The sequence below is a fragment of the Thamnophis elegans genome, chromosome 2 (assembly GCF_009769535.1).
Source record: "Thamnophis elegans isolate rThaEle1 chromosome 2, rThaEle1.pri, whole genome shotgun sequence".
NCBI lineage: Eukaryota > Metazoa > Chordata > Lepidosauria > Squamata > Colubridae > Thamnophis > Thamnophis elegans.
In genome coordinates, this window is record NC_045542.1 from 95,417,632 (window position 1) to 95,437,629 (window position 19,998).

Genomic DNA, 19,998 nt, shown 5'->3' on the forward strand with positions numbered 1-19,998 from the left:
AAAAGACTTCACTGATTTTTTAAAACTAATTATAACATTTTGGTTACAAATTATAATATTTTTTAAATCTGACACTGTAGGAAATGACCAGGCTGAGCTAAGGTCAAATGCATCATCAGTCTGGAGTCTCTCTGTTTTGTGAGAGACCTAAGTCCAGCCTTACTTGATTGACTCTTATCTGATACCAATTCATCTTGACTGTTAGTAGTTCAGATTCTTGTACATAGGTACATGAAATAAAGTTGTAATACTTTTGACCTCTATCCTGGTTCCTGATTTCTGATAGAGATTTAAGCAACATCAAATTTCAGTGCCAAGTACTATAGCAAAGCACCAAGTGCTTAGTCGGTTTTATGATTAAGATTGTATAAAACCAGAAAGGATTCTGTTTAGAAAATTTCAATTTAAGATATTAAATATCATTACCTGCACATTTGGTTGGGATGCCCAATCAAATAAGATGAGCTGAATCATTGCCAGACTTTTCACTATCAATTCTACTAATTGAGAAAATTCTCTTTTCCTTTTAGGGCACTGACATTGGAAATACTGGATCTTCACCAACATTTTATTACTACTGTTGACCAGAGGTGAGATTCACTTACCTTCCCTACCGGTTTGCAAATGTACCTCATCTGCGCATGCGCACCACCTTCTGCACATTTGCAGTGCTCGTGCATTACATAAGTGTGGGTGGGCGGAGCCTCCTGCAGCCACCACTACTGGTTCACTCAAACCGGAGGGAACCGGCTGAATACCACCTCTGCTGTTGATATTCTCCTTAGAAGATAACCCATTTTTTCTAGTGACTATGCTATAATTTAAAAACGCAATTTGTATAAGATTACTTATTTATTAAATTTATATGCTGCTTATCTCCACTATAAGGCAACTCTATTATACATTCTATTACATAGATTATATTGGCTGCAATTACGATTCCTCGGCTTATGAAGAACACAAGGCTTACCGATCCACCCAAACTTTGTGCTTTTTTCCAGAAAGAAAAGATAAGGCAAAACTGCAGCTCATGTTAGAGCTGAAGCTGCCTTGTTGAATAATAAGAATATGCTGTGAGGTAGCTTGAAAGATAATGTGCTCTCAAACAAGAATTAGCTGCACCAGATTTGTGTTGAATAATGCAACAGGGCACTAAACCATTTTCTTTTAAAGAAGGTTGTCTTATTGTCAGCATGGAGGCACACAAACTACTGTACAGTATCCCTGTGGGAAAGCCTTTGTTTTCTACTAAACAGTGATTCAGGCTTTGCCATTATTATTTTTATAACTATTACTTAGTTATGCTTCCCCATTGTATCTCTGTATATTAGCTGTTTGCCAACAAAGGTAGTTTAATTCATTAAAATCAGTGATCATAATTCCTAGCACTTTTCAACAGATTACAGAGGAACAATAATATGAGGGTCTAAGAGCACCAACCAAATAAAATAATAATAAATACACCAAAGATTGTTTAACTATTCTGAAAGAAATAAATCTTTACTGAAATACAGAAAAAGTTCAAGCCACATTATAGTTGTGCTTTTTTTATTTTTTTAGTGTTGGGGCTGTGGTGGCTCACGTGGTAAGAAGCTGACCTGCACTCCGCTGAGGTTGACAGTTTGGCAGCTCGATTCCCGTGAGCAAATAAACTGCATAGGGATAGGAAAGGAGTCTCCCCCAATTGCCTACTGGAATTCAGGCATCCTGTGGGTAAGATAACACCACCAGAAAAATTCCTTTCAGTGGCAGCCAGCCACTTTGGTGATCTCTGGCTAACACGTGTCATACGCTAAAAAATAGCTGGTAGTAAGCAAGTAATGGGAGCTCACTCCATTACACAGCACTAGGGATTCAAACCGCCAAACTGATGACCTTTCTGATTGACAAATTCAGCGTATTGATTTTAAAAATATTATATATTAATAGATAATATAATATTAATACTAAAGAAAGGGACGCAGTGTTTCAGTGGCTAAGATACTGAGCTTGTCAATTAGAAAGGTCAGCAGTTCGAATCCTTAGTTCCGTGTAACGGAGTGAGCCCCTGTTACTTGTCCCAGTTTCTGCCAACCTAACAGTTCAAAAGCAGAGAAAAATGCAAGTAGAAAAATAGGGACCACCTTGGTGGGAAGGGAACAGTGTTCCATGCGCCTTTGGCGTTTAGTCATGCTGGCCACATGACCACAGCGACGTCTTCGGACAGTGCTGGCCCTTTGGCTTTGAAACGGAGATGAGCACCGCCTCCTAGAGTTGGGAACGACTAGTACATATGTGTGAGGGGAAACTTTATCTTTAATACTAAAAAATAGCAATAGCAATACTAAAACAAAATAGAATCTACTCTGTTCCAGGAAAGAACTTTGTATCTATATAACTACTTAAAACATTTTAGGGCTGTTTGATACCTTGTAATCTTCGAATGAATGAACTGGTGCATCACCGAAAACAATTTTCAAATCAAATTGGCTAACTTACAGAAGTCCAATGCACATAAACCATGTCCTCTCATCATTCTTTACATTTTGATTTTGTGGTGTAGCCAGATCAAGTCCTATGTAAACTGGGGAAACAGCTATATAGAGATATTTTGGTATCACCTCACCTTCCACATCAGAGGTGGGTTTCTACCGGTTTGGCCAAACCAGTAGTAACTTGGCGGTCCCATGCCTGCCATGCCCCGAACCAGTTCTCCTATGGGGCTGCCATTTTGTTTTTCTGTTCTGCGCATGCACAGAACAATTTTCAGTGGAGAATTTTTTTTTAAGGTTTTGCGCATGCGGGGACCTTTTTATTTGCAAATGTTTTTGAGGCATCGAACCAGCAGCAATGCCAGCAGCAACCCACCCCTGTTCCACATAACTACTATAAAGTAGCTTTCAAATGAACACATAAAGATGAACCCTGACACATCCTGAGCTGTAGGGTGAATCATTACAGATCTGGACATATCAAGAAGAAAGAAGAAGCAGAACAAACTCAAGCAATATTAGGCTACAGGCTTTTGTTTTGTTTTGTTTTCATGTCCTATCCTATGAAAGTTTTTTTTTAAATCGAGAGGCAGACTGCCTGCCTGAAATAGTATATATTGAAGCAGAGTCTAGGACTAAAAGTTGGCTGATGTCAATCAGGAATGATGGAAGTGCAACTGCTCCATCTAGTGTGACAGGTTGTCAGGGCCTTGGAAAATCAAATTAACCACAATAAAGAGAACTTATACTTAAGAGTTGCACTAAAATCACAAGATATGCTTACTTGTAGAATTCATTAAAAAAAGACCGCTGCAATACATATTGAACACACAAAGATTACCTATATTCTGGATCATGTATATATTTTATAGAAAAGATAAGGCAATAACAGAGACTACAGAAGGAAGCACTTCGATACTTCTCAGTATCATCCACTGGGCACTTACCAGGTTCAGGGTGATGGAGGCGCAGTGAGAGTACAGAGGACTACAAGGGAAGAGTATGGTGAGAGTATGTGTGAGGGTTGGTAAGGGTTGGCAGGACACATGAGGATGGTGCACATGAGGGTGGTGCAGTGAAGCTCCCAGAGGATGTGCAGGGTACACAAATGGTGGAAGAGGCTCAGAGAGCATGTGTGTGTGTGATCAGTGTGGTGGGAGCACAGAAGGGCCGGGGTGCAAGTGAGGAAGACTTACCCCAATAGATTGTGATCTTTGCTGGATTCCCCACTGATTTTCTGGGGAAGCTAGCAGGGAAGATTACAAATGGGGATCATGTGATTGTGAGGCACCCAGATTGTGATCATCTGACTTAGGGGGTATGGGGATGGTCAGAACTCTGAGGGTCAGTCATAACCACCATTCGTTCAGCGCTACTGCAATTTTGAATGGTTGCTGAACAATAGGTGTAAGTTGAACAGAGTTCCAGAAAATATTTGTGTTGCAGGATAAATTGGGAAAGTGAAATGCAACCCAGAAAAAGAAAATTACGAATTGCTTCCATATTGCTGCCAAGAAAACTAACATGTTTTATATTAAAACACTAGATTATAAACCACTTTGAAGAAGAAGCTCGACACAGAAAATGTAATTTTTCAGTAAACAAATATTTAAAAGCTCATTAAAGAACTATTACAAGAACTACATAAAAACAAGACTGCTGCCAGAAATACCTGCATCTCTCTGGAGAATCCTCCCTGTCTTTCCTTCGGAATTTGCTGATGGTGTCATCAATTGTGCTCCCAATTTTATCACTCAGTTCACCTAGTTTATCACTGAAAGGAAATCCACCTTTGGTTTTATCCCATTCCTCATCCCATTTTGACTTGGGCTCAGCATCGTATCTTTCACCTATGTAATGTAAACAGACAGTCAAAGAATGAAAGAAAAGAAAAAAGCGAATAACCCTAAAATACTACTACTTCTAGCAGTTTTACACACAATAGAGCTTAAATCTGAGTTAAAAACAACGGAAAATTGTAAAGCATTTTTACATAGTTGAATTAACATGCAATACATTATGTTTCACATAATATTGTTCTATTGCCAGAAAATATATTTAAAAGATCTTATTGTTGACAAATATGCTAAACTAAACACTGTAACAGCGAGTAGAAAAGCATCTTTCTGCCCAATAAAATGAGGCTCATATAAAGCATGTATGACTAAGTCCAAATATAATAAATGTTCATTAGTACACTCTTAACCAGGCTGTCATGGGGATCTCATACCAAACCCTGCAAGACGGCAATATTTCTAGCCTCAGTTAACAATTTTAAACTCTCTTCAAAGTCTTTAATGACGATGCAGCACATTATCCCCTTATGTGCTAGTTAGGAGTTTTTAATTTCCCCATTCTCCCACCCTCACTCCACCCCTTTCCCCCAATAGCTACATAAACAAAATTTGCTTTGCAAGAGAGCCAACTGGCTGTGAACTGTAATAGAAGGTGCCAGTTTTCCTCAGTTGTTTTTAAATACAGTTTTAAGTGGTTAGGTTTAAATTCCATACAGTTTAGGTAGCCAAGAGGGAAGATTTAAAGCCGAGTATAATCCCTTGCAGATTTGTTTAAAATTCTCAAAATTGTGATTTTGTTTGCAAAATTCTTTTCATTTGAAAAAAAAATAGATTATTTCTGATATTACAATCCTGTCATTTGTATCATACTAATGCAGAGTAGCTTCTCATTTAATTTCTTTTGGGGACGATCCATCAAGCAGGGGCCCAAAGAATTTCAGTTATAATTGCTGAGGTGTATTTATTGATGTTCTATACTGATACTAGATTGTGTGCAACATCACTTTGTTTTATATTCACGAACAAAATACTTAGCCTGTTATACCATAGCACGTGCACTAAGAGTAATAAAATACAAACTCATACATTACTTACATGTGGAATTTTCTCTCTGCCCACTTCCATTAGCTCATGGCAGGTTATTTTCCCCAATCTGAAATTACCAAGTCCCCTCCTATGCTCACACAGCTCCATTTATACATCGCACCAGATGACCACAGATAAGATACACAACATCCATGGAGACAATATGTCTGCTATTCTATCCTTTGTCCCTGGCTTCCATTTGTGTTCAACTTTTTTTCTTTTGAGTATTTTACATGAGAAGCTGGCTTGCTGCAAAGCACCCTGTATCATTTTGAGTTACAAGACTCCTTCTGGGCCCCTCACAGACATTACTGGGGGAAAAAATATCTGTTGGTGACAATAGCTGAGTGCTTGGTTAGAAAATATGCTTCCATGCACAGAAAAAAAAGACAGGATAGGAAAGAATAGGAGCATGCACAAAACTGCTGCAACCTTGAAGCAAACTATGGGATTTCAGAAATTCTGACAAATAGTTTTGGATTTTCCATGGGCTGCTGAAACTACCAACCAACACCCCCACCCCCCACCCCCGTTCTAGCTTGGTTGATCCAGGTTTAGGAGCAACACAAAGTTTGGAAAGCTTCTGAAGCAGTTTATGGGCTGAGAAAAGCTAGGCAATCTAGAAGAGCCTCCTAGAGTGACATTTTTTATTGGCCGCCGGTCTTCCAATCTTCTCTTTTCCTCTCCTCTCTTCCCCTTAGCAGTGTCAAGGGCCACTGTCCCAAAGAAAGTCCCTCAGCCTCATTTTTTCCTCACTTTTCCCACCCTTGCTTGGAAACAATGATATCTCTACTGGACACGTCTACTTATTCCATCACATTTGATTCTACAAACATCTGAAACAAGTGTTTCAGTTTGGTCAGGGACCACCAAATCCAGCTGCACTGCACATAGAATGGTTTATGTATGGACAACTGCATCAGGAGTCGTATTAAAAAGCAATCTCATCTGCTTACTTTCTGTTCAATGGCTGTGTTCATGTCTCTGTGTTTTTTGATTAGCCTCAACTCTGATAGCAGCCACTTTATGACAGAACAAGGACTGGGCCAATGAAGTTGCTTCAGTAATTTTTGCCGATGATAACTTTCTTCATTTGTGACCCTCCAGATGAAATGAGTACAGTTCACAGAATATGGCAAATTACTAGTTCCATTTTTCTCAAAATCACCAAGCAGATTCATCAAAAGCATTATTTCAAGTCATCAATACTTACTTGTACACAAAACTACATGGTTCTGCTTCCCTTCACATAAACCATCATGAAAAAAGTAATTATTTCAGTATTAAGTAATAAATCTTCAAAAATGTGAGAGTTCCTTTCCTAGATAGGTAATCCCTGTTCAGTGACCACTCATTCAGCTACTATTTGAAGTTAAGATAGTGCTGATGAGACATAGGATTGGTCCTTGTCGTTGCAGCCATTGAAGTCAGATGACCAAAATTCAGGTGCTTGGCAACCGGGTCTGAATTACAATGTCAGAAAGTCCTGCAGTCACGAAATCACCATTTGTAACCTTCACTGTTGGTTTCTACAAAGAAGTCAATGGGGAAGTTGGTAGGAGGTTACAAATGGTGATCAACTGATGTTCCAATCAATGGACCTTGTGGGGTTTGCCTAATGAAAGAATTGGAACTGCCACTGTAAGTTGGCATGGTCATGTGATGTTATGTTTTATGAGTTCCCAGTTCCATTACCATCATTAACCAAGGATTACTTGTTCCAATTGAGATATAGTTTAGGTACTTTATATCAAATTAACTTCATTCAAATTATGATGTGTTTAAGCATGCATATATCCATGCACTATGTGTCTGTTTCATCTGTATTTCATACTTATTTTTTGTTGATCATTTTCCTCAATAAATCAATTAACAAGTATAAGATTTTTGATCCATTTGTTTGACTAGGTTCTTTTTGCCTAGTTTTAGGACTTTAGGATCTGTGAACAGATCATGTTTCAGGTCATATTTATGCAGAAATACTGAAAATTCAAGAGGGTTCACAATACCAGTCTATGTCACTAAACCTGTCCTCTCCAGCTGAACTTACTGTATCTGAATCCTCCAACACTGTCTGAAGAAACCCCAACATATTTATCTTTGTTTTTCTTTGCTTTTTTCCTTTCTTCACGAAGTCTGTCATCATCTTGGGCAAATTCTACCATTTCTTTCACTTTCTGGCGTATATTTATACCTTGGTCCTTGCCATTCTCATCTGAAAAAAGGCGCATACAAAAAGAAATTGTCTTTAACCTGAAGCATTTGGAGAAATCTCTATATAAAATGAGAACTGCTAAGGTTATGTTTTCTAAAGCAATTTTATTTATTGAATATAAGTTATACTTTTTATAGCCAATATTTCATCTTAACCTAAAGTGACAGCATTAGAGCACATTTTTCGTTTCTACAGTTTTCTAACCCACATTGATCTACTTAAAAGCTCACTTTAAAAGAAAGTGAAAAATATGATGCTTAAAAACACATTTCCTGTCAGTTTTAACCCACTTAAAACAACCTTGCTGTTCAAGTCTTTAGAAAGGGTGGGGTATTTGAAAAGGGGAAAAAATGAGTCAGGTTTTTTTTAAATGCTAATTGCTAGCTTTCTATCTTGCTTCAAATCTTTATTTTTACAATCTTATCAGCTGAACTGCACTACACACTAAAATTTGCTCCACCTCTCAAACGCTCTTTTTTATTCAGAAAAAAACTGGCCTTGCTGCCTGAGCACTGTAAATATTATTTGGTAGGAGGGGAAAAAATCCCTAGCTTCAAACAGATGTGTATGTTTTGGAGCTCTAACCTTTCTTCCCAGATGATTAAAGCTATTCCTTTATATACACCACAGGGAACAAGTCTCTAGTGCATATTTTAATATAAACCCAAACACTCATGTTGTGTTGGTTCTGTTGTTATTAGCCAGTCTTTTCTGCAAGTTCTTGTCTTCACTAATTAATACTCTAGGGCCCCACGTCTTGGATTCTGCACTCTTCACACAACCGGCAACAGTCACATTCTAATTAGAGCAGGGAAGCTTCTAAGCTGGTTCAGGTGACTGACAACTCCAACAACTGCTTTAATTTGCTTATAAGATTCTTCTATCGCTCACCTACAAAGTGGTAATTTTCCAGGGATCGCAAATCATAAATGTGTTCTCTGGCACTTGTAACAACACGCTCTGATCCATTCCTTATGAGGTAAGATAGCAGCAGCAGAGACTATAAAAATACAAAGCACCTTATGACTGCATGAAAAATGCCATCAGTATTTTAAACTGCAATGAAAAGGAAAGCTTAAACGTGCAATAAATTAGAAAGAAAAGTAGGATTCATTCTGGTAAAAATGAGCCAACTTAAAAATGTTACAGAACTACGAGCAATACTCTGTAGATGTAAATCTGTGTTTTGCACTAAGACAAAAGAATAAATGGAGAACATTAATTCATACGATATTTGCCTGAAGATGATTTTTTTTTCTAGGAAGAGAAAAATTGCAGTTAAGGCAATTTGGGGAAAAACGTTCTGAACTTTAAAGACTGAAACAATTTTCTTTTGTGTCTCTTTTTTGCAATTACTTTATTCCCCAGTGTTTTTCCATTTAAAAGCAATTTTACAGCAATTTTTCTACGCCGTTTCCTGCAGGAAATGTGTTGATGTATAAAATTCAGTATTTTCAGATAAATGTAAGCAAACTTCAAAACAAAAATAAGTTTTTAAAGTATGTTAATTCTTTAAACTTCCTACAGCTTCCAGAATTTGCCTCTTTTTGAAAAACTAAACCCAGGGAAACAAAATGGAATACCCCCACATGCATAGAAGTCATTCACCATCAGCAGAAACGTGTCTATAAATTGTAACTGAAAGTAAACAGATCATTCTATATAGCCTTAACAATATTGAACAAAATACATTAAATAGCATTAAAACATATATGTGTGTGTGTGTCTGTGTGTATGTATGTATGTATGTTTACAGCAAGTAATCAAAATACAAAACGGGCATAAACTTCCTATTTTTAAAAAGTTAACATCTTCAGAATTGTCTGGACTGTATAGATTTTAATTTAAAGCCCTTTAGTACTGCAAGATACTTTGGAAATATGGCATTACACATACTTGAATTTCACTGAAAGTATAGTGGAAGAACAGTGTAGAAGAAATAAAACTGAACTGGGCCAATAATGGGAGTAAAACAAGTGATAAACAATTGGTTCTATGCCTAGTAAGACAAAATAAAAAAATATAAAATGTAATAAATCCTGTGCATTGAGAGGGAGAAAACAGAATATATAAAATGTATCAGAAATAAATGTAGAAAGTTCCTTTAATAGTTTCATTCAGAACAAATATTTAAAATTGGATCTCTCAACAGTGGACTGCTAGGCGGGATTAAGAAAATCAAGTTACAGAGGATTCCTTATTTGGTTTTTATTAAGCAATAAAAGTCAAAATTGCTAGAAGGAATTCAATTTAGGAGCCTTTTTATAAAAACAACAACAGCCCGCTCCCCCCTCCCTAAAAAATCCCTTGGTTTTCAAAGCAGACCATTTCTTAAAAATGTATACTGAAAAAGAATTAACTTGATTAAAATCAAGTTCTACTAATTGCACACAGAGGATCTGGAAACCTGTGAAGTTTAGCATGGATATTATGATAATGAACGCACAAAACTGAGTTAATTGCCAGAGGACACTATGGTTAAATTAAAACATTCAGATGTGTTTTTCAGCATTCAAAGTTTACACCAAAATTAAGGTTTTAATAAGTGAATACAAAAAGTCACTACTGTACATACCTTATAAACTCTTCTCCAGTTCTTTTTATTGTCTTTTAACATCCGTGTCCAAAGCATGTTCATAAGTTCTGGAAACTGTTCATACATAAAAGTAGCCCTAGAAAAGAAAAAGATGAAAATGAGGAAGAACAAGGAAGAGGGAGAAAGAGAATGATCAATGGTGTTACTGTATGTCAGCACTTGTATTTGACAGCAGGTGGCAGACTTGTTCTGAGTTAAAAGCCTCCATCAGCAATTAAGAGCTGTGGACCATTTACATATAGAAGTATTTCATATGCAGAGTTAGCAATGCTGATGTCTTTCCATTAGCAATCATGGAAAAATAAAAATAAGGACAGCTTTGTTATTTTAGTCCAAAATGACATTCAGGTGCTCTTTGTGGGAAAACATGGTTGTGAAGGAGCCCCACTATTTATATTTGAAAAATGTATTACAAGATTCTTATCCAAAAGAAACATTGTGTGTTACTTAATAAAAGGAACACAGGTAGTTCTCGTTTAGTTACTACAATTGGGAGTGGCAATTTAAAACAAAATAGTCACTAAGTGAAAGGGGAACATGCTATTATAATCTTCACGTGCTTTACAGTCTTGCAAAGGGCTTAAATGTGAGGACCGGTTGCAAAATTACTTTTTCGTAAGCACTGCAATGGCAAATGGTCACTAACCGAGGACAACCTGTATTTAAAAGTAGTTGCTGGTGATCGTTCTTTTCCATCATTAATATAGTTCTCTCCCTAATTTATTTATATCCTTCAGGGGCGATGAAGCAGCAGTGGCATATATACTTAAAGATGTATCTTTCAACAGAGCTGAATCAAATTACTTACTTGGCAATCTCCCCCATGAGTTGCCCTGAAGGTCCCCACGGATCATCGTTGGTTGCTTCTCGAACCTTAGACTCAATTTCAGAATAATTCATAACCACATTGGTGCTGTACAGAACAGAATTAAATGCAAGCACAAAGATTAGCATCAAAGCAGTGAAACACATGAAAACTTAATAATGACACTAGTGGGGAGCTTAATGAGATACCTCGGCAGGGTGGGAAAGAAAACGTCTTTAGTAGAGAACTACCCTGAGGAAACTGGAACACATTTATCTATCTTTAAGAAGGTTTTACTATCCCATTAACCTTCCGGAATATAGATCAGAGATAAGGGGTTACATGAGACTTGGAAACAGCCCAGTTGAAAATGGCTTTTGGTTAAAATTAAGAGAAACTGATCTGTTGAAGAAGGCAGTAGCAGCTCAAGGCACAGCTACTTGCCTTCTATCACAACCCCCATAAAACTACCCCCTATCTTGAGTGGAATCAGGTGAGAAGTGTGTTCTTTTAAAACCACTGCATTGTGAAAAAGAAGACTTGTATCTTTTCTTAGCAGATTCTTGTCCAGTTACAGAAAGCGGGGGGGGGGGGGAGAGAAGAGTAGAGCATCGTAATAGTATGAATATAGCCTGGGCAAGGTAGAACAGTATGGCAAAATCCAAAGAACCACTCCCTTACAGAAGAAGATGATGTTAATCATCTTTGTACTCAATAGCTTGCTTATAAGAATTTTTGTATCTATATGAAAGGCCACATAAAAATGGCTTCTTCTTTCTATTTTTCTGAAGATCCCTATAGGGAAAATTTGTCTAATTAACATACTTTGAACTTTTTTTTCCAAACATGCATAGGAAAACAAATTAATCTCCATATAATATAACAGCTAAATAGATTGGAAGCTAACAGTATGATTGACTCACAACCATTTCACAAGAATTTCAAAATAAGGCTGACATTGAAGCCGGTAGATCTGAAATACGATATAAATTGCTGCTCTAGGTAGGGCTAGGAACAGATATTTATATTCTTCTTATTGAAATTTTACTGATACAGTATATGCTCTTAAATCATCCTAACATTGGAAACATTTTTTTAAAAACTTACATTCAAACAATCATGTACTCAGTGTCCTAATTCTAAGAATAAAAAAAAACCTGTGATGGACAAGATTTTCTAAATTATCTGGTGATAAAACAAACAAGATAATTTCCTAGTTACTGCCATCCAACCTAAGAGATTCCTACTTATTTCTTGGTAAATGAAATAACGGATGTATAATACAGTGTTTGCATCATACTTTACACAGAGATTATATTTATGGATAGATATGGATATGGGTGATCACATATGTTCTCTTTAGTTCTTGCCTATTTTTTCAAGTAACTGCATCTGAATATTGGGACTATTCATCTGTTTTCAAAAAATAAAGTTACACTTTTGAAGAAAACAATATTTTCATATGTGTGTAGATGATCTTGATAACCACAGGCCAGCTCCTGATCTTCCAATCCTCCATCTATCATTTAGGCAGCAGAAGATAGCTTTCTTTCAATTAGGTTAGATACTGGGTCATAGATTGCCTTGGGCTAAACTGATTTTACAGACTTGAGTGAATACATACATTACTGATACTCTTGCTTTCACAAATCATTGCCCAATTTCTGTTAAATTGTTTTGGGAAATTGGTGAAGTATAGGTGAGCGAAACGCTGGCTCTTCAAGTTCTTACAGGCATTCATTAATGAAAGATAACAGAAGTTGAACTCGATCAAAGTAGAGGAAATTATTTTTAAAAAGTGTATATTTGGGGCAAAATAATACTTTCTTGAACAGGCAGGTTTACAGAAAGGTATTTTTCTACAGTCAGGCCTACTAATCCTAGCTGCTTGCTATTGCCAATAGCAGAAGTTTTATCAATTACAACTGATGCACCAATAGCAACTCTGGAATATGAATCTAAAGAGTAAACAATATATGATGATATATGATATAGGGGGGTTCCTGGAGATTAAATGCTTAGTTAAACTGCTGGCTGGGTTCCCTTTCTAGAGAAACTAAGAGTGGCTGTTAGTCAGTAATAAATTTAATCGTGCATCCATTGGACCTACTTTACAAACCAGCATGCCTTTATAGCCATGAATCATTGCCTGTTGTACACTTAAACACCTCTAGAAAAATTATAACATTTAATCAAATACTGTCTATTTCCTGGCAGAATAGGAAAAAAAATGTAATCATTGTGGAGCTGCCACAACTTTATATTAATAGTCAGTCAATAGCTTCTGAATATGAACCATACATACTCCAACTATCCTCTGATGAATCGCCTACATCACTCATCTTAAAATGAGCTAAGAAAGCTATGACCAGGGTTCCTCTTGGGAGGGAGCTAAAGATACTGCCTGATGTGACAGAAATGTTCAGAAGTATGATCTATTATTATTATTTTTGCCCATACCTTGTAAAACTAATGAAGTAATAGTGTTTCCCCAGAAATAAGACAGGGTCTTATTTTGTTTTCACCCATGAAATAAGCACTTGGCCTTATTTTCGGGGAGGTCTTATTTTTTTGAGGTGCAGGAGGTGGCAAGCATGGTCACCTCATGGCTACTGCTGTGTTGCAATAGTTTCAGGGAGGGCTTATTTTCAGGGAAGGGCTTATTTTAGCAAATGCGCTCAAAAGCCTGATTGGGCTTATTATCCGGGGAGGTCTTATTTTGGGGGAAACTGAGTATGAATTTATTTATTTAAACAAGTTTGACAGGAGAGGTATCCTATAGGTCCTGTCAGGCAGGAAGTGTTATTTGGCAGGCTCCAAGAGGAGAGCCTTTTCTGCTGTGGCATCCATCTGGTAGAAACATCGTCTAGTAATCAGATTGGCCCTGATCCTGTTGGCCTTTTTCAAGGCCTTAAAACTACAGTTATGCCAACAGCCATGGAGAACAACAATTGTGGTAGAACTGGTGCAGTTGACTGCCCTGTATGTTTTGATGGATGGAAAACTTTTACCTCTATTGTGAATGTTATATATTTTTTGTATTTACAATACACTTTTTACATTCCCTCCCTTGTTTTTAAATTGTTGCATTTTTGTTTACTATTTTTATATTTGTCTCTGTTTGTAAGCTGCTTGGAGTTATGAGATGGCTATAAATTTGATAATAAATAATTAAATACCTAGAACTGATTTTTCAGGCAGAGTTGTTCTTTGTTCATAATGTGATCTTATAAAATTTGGACAGTTGGGATTGACACTGCTTTAACACCCCACCCCTAAAAAAACCCCTCCAAAATATTTTTGTTTTAATAGTAGAAAGTTTTTAGGGTCAAAGACTAAAGTTAATTTTTTTTGTTATAGTTGGCCAATATATAATCCAAAACTGCTTTATTTTGATATAATTGTCAGTCTATAAATGAAAACTATTACATATCTCAGATTATATCAAAATAAATCAGATTTACATAATAACAATTAGAACGGCACTTATCCACCACTAAAACTGGACCATCAAAACACACACACCTTCATCCTAATGTTCTACAGGCACATATTTTTTTCTACAGGCACATATTAACCTCATGCCAATTTTGATTCTCATTCATATGGAACTGGTTTTCAAGACAGGCTTCAGAGATTTTGTAGCTTTCAGCACACAACTTCCCTTGTCTAATGTAAGAAATACCTGTAGATCAAATGCAAAAGGTTCTGTTTTTACAACCTTTCCCCAAGCTCTTGTTTGAAGGGATGGAGGAAAGACTGGAAGATGGAGTATTTCCTCCATTTCTTTAAGTTAAATGCTTAAGATTTCAAGTCATGCAGGAAAGAAAAGCCACAAGCATCCATTAACACCACACACGCATGCACGCCCCCCCCACAATCAGTCACTTTAGAAGAAAAGTTCCCTGAGTAATACAATCTGTGAGGTACTTAAAGATTGTGAAAGTTGAAAAACAGCACAAAACCCTAAATTACAAACAGCATGGGACACAATGTATTTCTGAATTCATCCTGTTGTAAAAATATTGTTCGCAGCAAACAAAAGTACTCGTAAATTCTAAGCAGAGATCCGAGCGCGCACACACAAAAAATCTTGCAGTCACATTTCATTCAGCAACAAATGTAAACTGGGAAGGGAGACGGAGGGAGTAAGAGAGAAAGAGGGCTGTGTAGTTTGGCTGCGTTCCAGGCCATTTAAAAATAACTGTTTCTAAAAAGGTGGAAATCTAGTTTTATTCTTCCTTTCCCATGTTTTCTATGGCCCTCAATCCATGACCTACCCATGATGCCTGTGACCTTTCAAGCAGAAAAAAATTTACTTCCAGATGTGAGGGGAAAAAGTGACTGGTTTGACTGCCAAGACTTCCTGTGATTGATATAAATTTGATATCTGAGGACACTTTCAGACACCAGGGGAGGGGGCTCCTGAATTAGTTTATCCTGGGCCTCTTCCAAAGAATCCGGTTGGACTTCATAGACAGAATTCTTTGCAAATATGAATGTGCTACATAATAGCTGGATTGACAAATGGGCTATGGACACTTTGTGCTTAACGCTTGCTAAACTCCAAGATGCTGTTTGGCAGAAGTTACTTTTTTTTTCTTGTACCTCAATTAGAATCTTCACTATAAACCATTTTCTAAAAATGTTCATATGAGTAAAAATAAAAAAAATCTCATTTCCCACCCCAGAACTGTTTCAACAAAAAATAATACTCTACAGAAGTAAAATCACGGATGTAATAGAAAACATAAATTTAACCTTATTTTGCGAAGACCTGTGTAACATTAACACAGGGGAAATCCCAAGCAGGTTATAAACTAATGACTCAAGAGTTCATGCAGAAGGCTCAAACTTCCTTTACCCATTTCTAGATAAAAGATGAATCCAACCAGTACAAAGTTCTTGTTTATGGTTTAGGCACAGCTATTTTCCTACTTTGCGTACCGGTGGGATGGAGGGGAGGAGATGGTTCCGTGCGAGCGGATGGCAAGCGCATGCATACAGCTCCATTTGTGCAAGGGGTGAGCACCTGGGACTGCCACTCACACAAAGGGAGTGTGTGTGCATGTGCTCACTTGGTGTTTATGCAAGTGAGGATGCGGGCACACTTGAAAGCTGTTTCTGCAGCCCGGTTACAAACCTCTCACGGCCCACTACTGGGCCATGGTCCACAGGTTGGAGAGCCCTGGTTCAAGGCGTATGCTGCAAACAACAGGCTTTCCGTTGACAGTGGATTCCTCCACTTCTTTTTAAAATATTATTTATTGTTTTATCATAAAAATGAAATACAAACAATAAAACAATCAAAATGAAACAAAACAAAAACTTACATTCAACCCTAACAATCACAAAAAAGAAAAAAATGGTATACAAAAAAAGAGAAAAAGTCATCAATTAAATTTTAATTTTAATATGGAGGATTCTTTTACTTCTTACCTCAAAAAGTACCAGTTACCCAAATCTCCTTTTTTAAAATCAAAGTTAAACTGGTACAATTCCAGGAAGATTTGGGTCCTTAGCTTTGGATGATCATCATAGCTAATTGAGTATCATTATTACTTTAATTGATTATAGTCTGAACTACTGCATGCAACCCGAAGTCCTTATGGACTGGAGCATGTTCTAAGTATTGTATTGTATAATAAATAAATTAAGTGAATGGATATATTTATCTCATGGTAAACATTTATTCTATTGGGATCTGCCTTGTTATTTCAATTCTACTTCCAAGTAGAATAGCTATTTTGAAGGCGTCAGTTGAATTCAAACTCTGTTTTCAAATGAACTAGAAGTACCTTTTCTACAAATAAGAACCTTGGTTTTGATTAAGTATCAAGCTTCAAATATGAAGAATGTAATCTGTCCAAGGAATTTATTGGGTGATTCTGTACCAGCATTTTTATCTGTCAGTCTACCTCACAGGATTGTGGTTGGGAAGATAAACATTAAAGGAAGTCTATTTTGCCCTTGAATTCCTGGAAATAATACAAGATATAATTGCAAAATTAAATAAAATGCTTATATAAATAAGATGCATTAGTATTATTTCCCAAAGTGTAAGAATGTTTCAAAGGTGGAACAGTTTAATATTTCTGTTTGGCCACCAATTCTTACTTAAAACTGATTTAGCATCTTAAAATTTCAACAGCAGGGAAGGCTGGGTTTTGGAAACTTAAAGTTTCCCTCACAGTTCCATGATTCAGAAATGTCTGTCATCTAGCAAAAAAGCATCCAGAACCATTGAAAGAAGGGCAGAGGAATGCACTAATCTGAAGCATCTCCCAAGATCCAAAACAGTTTTTCACCGAACAGCAGGGAGGGCAAAAGAGAAAGAATGTTTGAATGCAGTTTTGTCCTTTTACTCCCTAAGAACAGATTCTACCCTTAGGACATTTGTCTGCAAGCCAACAAACACAATATGGGGAATGGTACACAAAACCAATATTGTAGATGAGATAACCCAGTTAGGCAACTTTATCTCCAGATGTTTTGAGCTGAAATGTCCCCATTCTTTTGCTCTTAGTTATGCCAGTGGACAGATTAAATTAAGAGCCAAGTATTTAGAGGACATTATATTGCCTTGTTTTATTCTAGAGGAAGTTTAGAATTTGTGCCATTCAGTATTAGGATCTGATACAGCTTTGAAAACATTTAAGTCCTTTCTTAACCCAGCTTGATTGCCTAGCTAGCTAAACTCCAATACAGTTTGCCTAACATTTTAGAAACTCAAAATTAATCATAATTTACATACACACCACATGATTCCTTATTCTCTCCTTCTGTTATATAGGACATAAAAATAATCCCAATCTTGAATTAGGATCACATCACATCAGTGTCACAGTGGCTATTTTTATCACAATCCCCAGAGTGAGTGTGTTGCCTATATTGGAATATCTCTAGGTATTTTCTAGCTTGCCTTTCCTAGAAAAGTCATATGAGCTATTCATTCCTTGTCTTTCCAGTCCAAAGTGCCACATTTAAGATTTTGCAAAGAAGTGCTGTTTTTTTTTTTAATGACCTAATCTGATAAATTCCAGGAAACAAGCCTCTAAAAAAATCCACATAACTAAAAGGAAGAAACTTCTGATTAGGGATTAAATGTATCAAAGGTGTTGGGATTTATGTGAATTCCGTTGTACTATACTGATTAAGAGGACTGTTAGACCCAGGTTCAATTTTCCATTCAGTGATAAAGTCCTCCGGGTCACTATTTCTCAGCCAAGCATTTCTGCATAAATTACAACTCTGAACAATAAAGCAAAGCAATTATACTAAAAGGTGGACTCCTTGCTAGAGAATAGGCAAAGTATTGTATTACTATATTATTATATGGTATAGACACAGTAATACAAGAAAAGATAAAATGACTGGTATTTGATGAAGGAAGCAATAATTGTGTGGAAAGGGCCCAAATGACATGTGTGGCTACTTGCTATGAATCTGCACCAGTCCCTTTCAGCCATGTACTTCTGCATTAGGTTGGAATCCACTGCAAAAAAGAACTAACTGAATGCAGGCAAATATATAAAAGTTGATGCTTCCCCATAAAACAAGCAAGCCAAAAAGGAGTGTCTAATCCTCCAGTATCCTCTAGCCTCATCTCCTAGCATAGAAATGCAACCAACAGTAACAACTGTACAATCCCCTATCAATAGACTAGTAAGCCTAGAATGCATTTCTGCAAAGCTCAAATAACTTTTTTTATCATACGTTAGTAATATAGCATCTAAATCAGTGTTTCTCAACCTTGGCAACGAAGATGTGTGTATTTCAATTCCAGCTTGATTGAAGTCCACCAATCTTCAAACTGTCAACGTTGAGAAACTCTGATCTAAATAATCTTGCCAAACTCAAACTAAGCAAGGTTAGATAAGGTTAGCATCTACACAGGAAATATTTTGTAGATTGTAAAGTAAAAAAATAAATAAATCTGGAAGGCAGCTATGCAAATCGCCATAATATAGTACTGTGGCCAAGAAAGTTAGTTGTGCTGAGGAAAACTGAGGAAGTTTGATTCCAGTCAAATTTTAATTAAGAACATGTTTTGGTGCCCTAGTACCAACAAATGCCAAGTGTATTTCACATGTGTTAAAAAAGAGGAAAGACAAATATGAAAAGCCCCAGCAAATGAATTTAAATGTAACAAGTAGAACAACCATTTTAGAAGATTACCATTAACAATAAGAGTTCAGTAATTTGAATAGAATAGAAAACCTTTACTGTCACTTTGAATGTACACTAATTGGCTTATATTCGTTGTACACAGCTCTCAAAAGGTCACATCCAACATAAACATGACAAAATAAATAAAATGCAAAATTATGTACATATCCACATATATTATATGTCACAGAGAAACAACACAGTCTAATCCGGATGTATACATGTACATGGTGAGAAAAATGAATCCTATGCATTTACTAGATGGATGGCATAGGAAACAAAGCTGTTAAAGAATCTGGAAATCCTGCTAGAAATACTTAGAAAACTCCTCCCAGAGGGAAGCAACAGAAACAGACCGTAAAGTGGGTGTGTGGGTCTCTGACAATGCCAAAGCACATAATGCTTATAAGCACTATCCTAAATAACAGAAAGTGAGCTTCCTATAATCTTCTTGGCTGTCCTTACCACTCTCTGAATGGACTCTCTATCTGAGACACTGCTGCCACCAAACCAAACAGTGATGCAGTTTGTTAAAATGCTCTCAATTGCACCTCTGTAAAAAGTGGCCAGGACTGAAGGAAAGAGATATGCTCTCCTCATCCGACCCAGGAAATGCAGACGCTGCTTTGCACGCTTCACTAAGGATAATGTGTTGAGAGTTATCTGCACCCCCAGATACTTAATGCTGTTGACCACCTCTACAGCTGCATCCTAGATACTGAGTGGAGTATGACCGTGCTGGCTCTTTCTAAAATCTACAATGATCTCCTTTGTTTTATTAACATTTAGAACTATATTATTTTTATTGTACCAGTCCATCAGAGCCCTCACCTCTCCACTGTTGTTCCGGATAAGACCCA

General features: G+C 36.8%; 1 protein-coding gene across 2 annotated transcripts in view; it reads right to left on the reverse strand.

The window, feature by feature from the left end:
- CLINT1 (clathrin interactor 1) overlaps nt 1–19,998 on the reverse strand; it is a 64,961-nt gene that overhangs the window by 19,332 nt on the left and 25,631 nt on the right. For both annotated transcript variants that reach the window (XM_032210119.1, XM_032210118.1), the window contains exons 2-6: nt 10,973–11,077; nt 10,144–10,240; nt 8,460–8,568; nt 7,404–7,568; nt 4,144–4,321 (exon numbers count right to left, since the gene is read on the reverse strand). In XM_032210119.1, the coding sequence (XP_032066010.1) occupies nt 4,144–4,321; nt 7,404–7,568; nt 8,460–8,568; nt 10,144–10,240; nt 10,973–11,077 (654 nt within the window). The remainder of the gene's footprint in view (nt 1–4,143; nt 4,322–7,403; nt 7,569–8,459; nt 8,569–10,143; nt 10,241–10,972; nt 11,078–19,998) is intronic.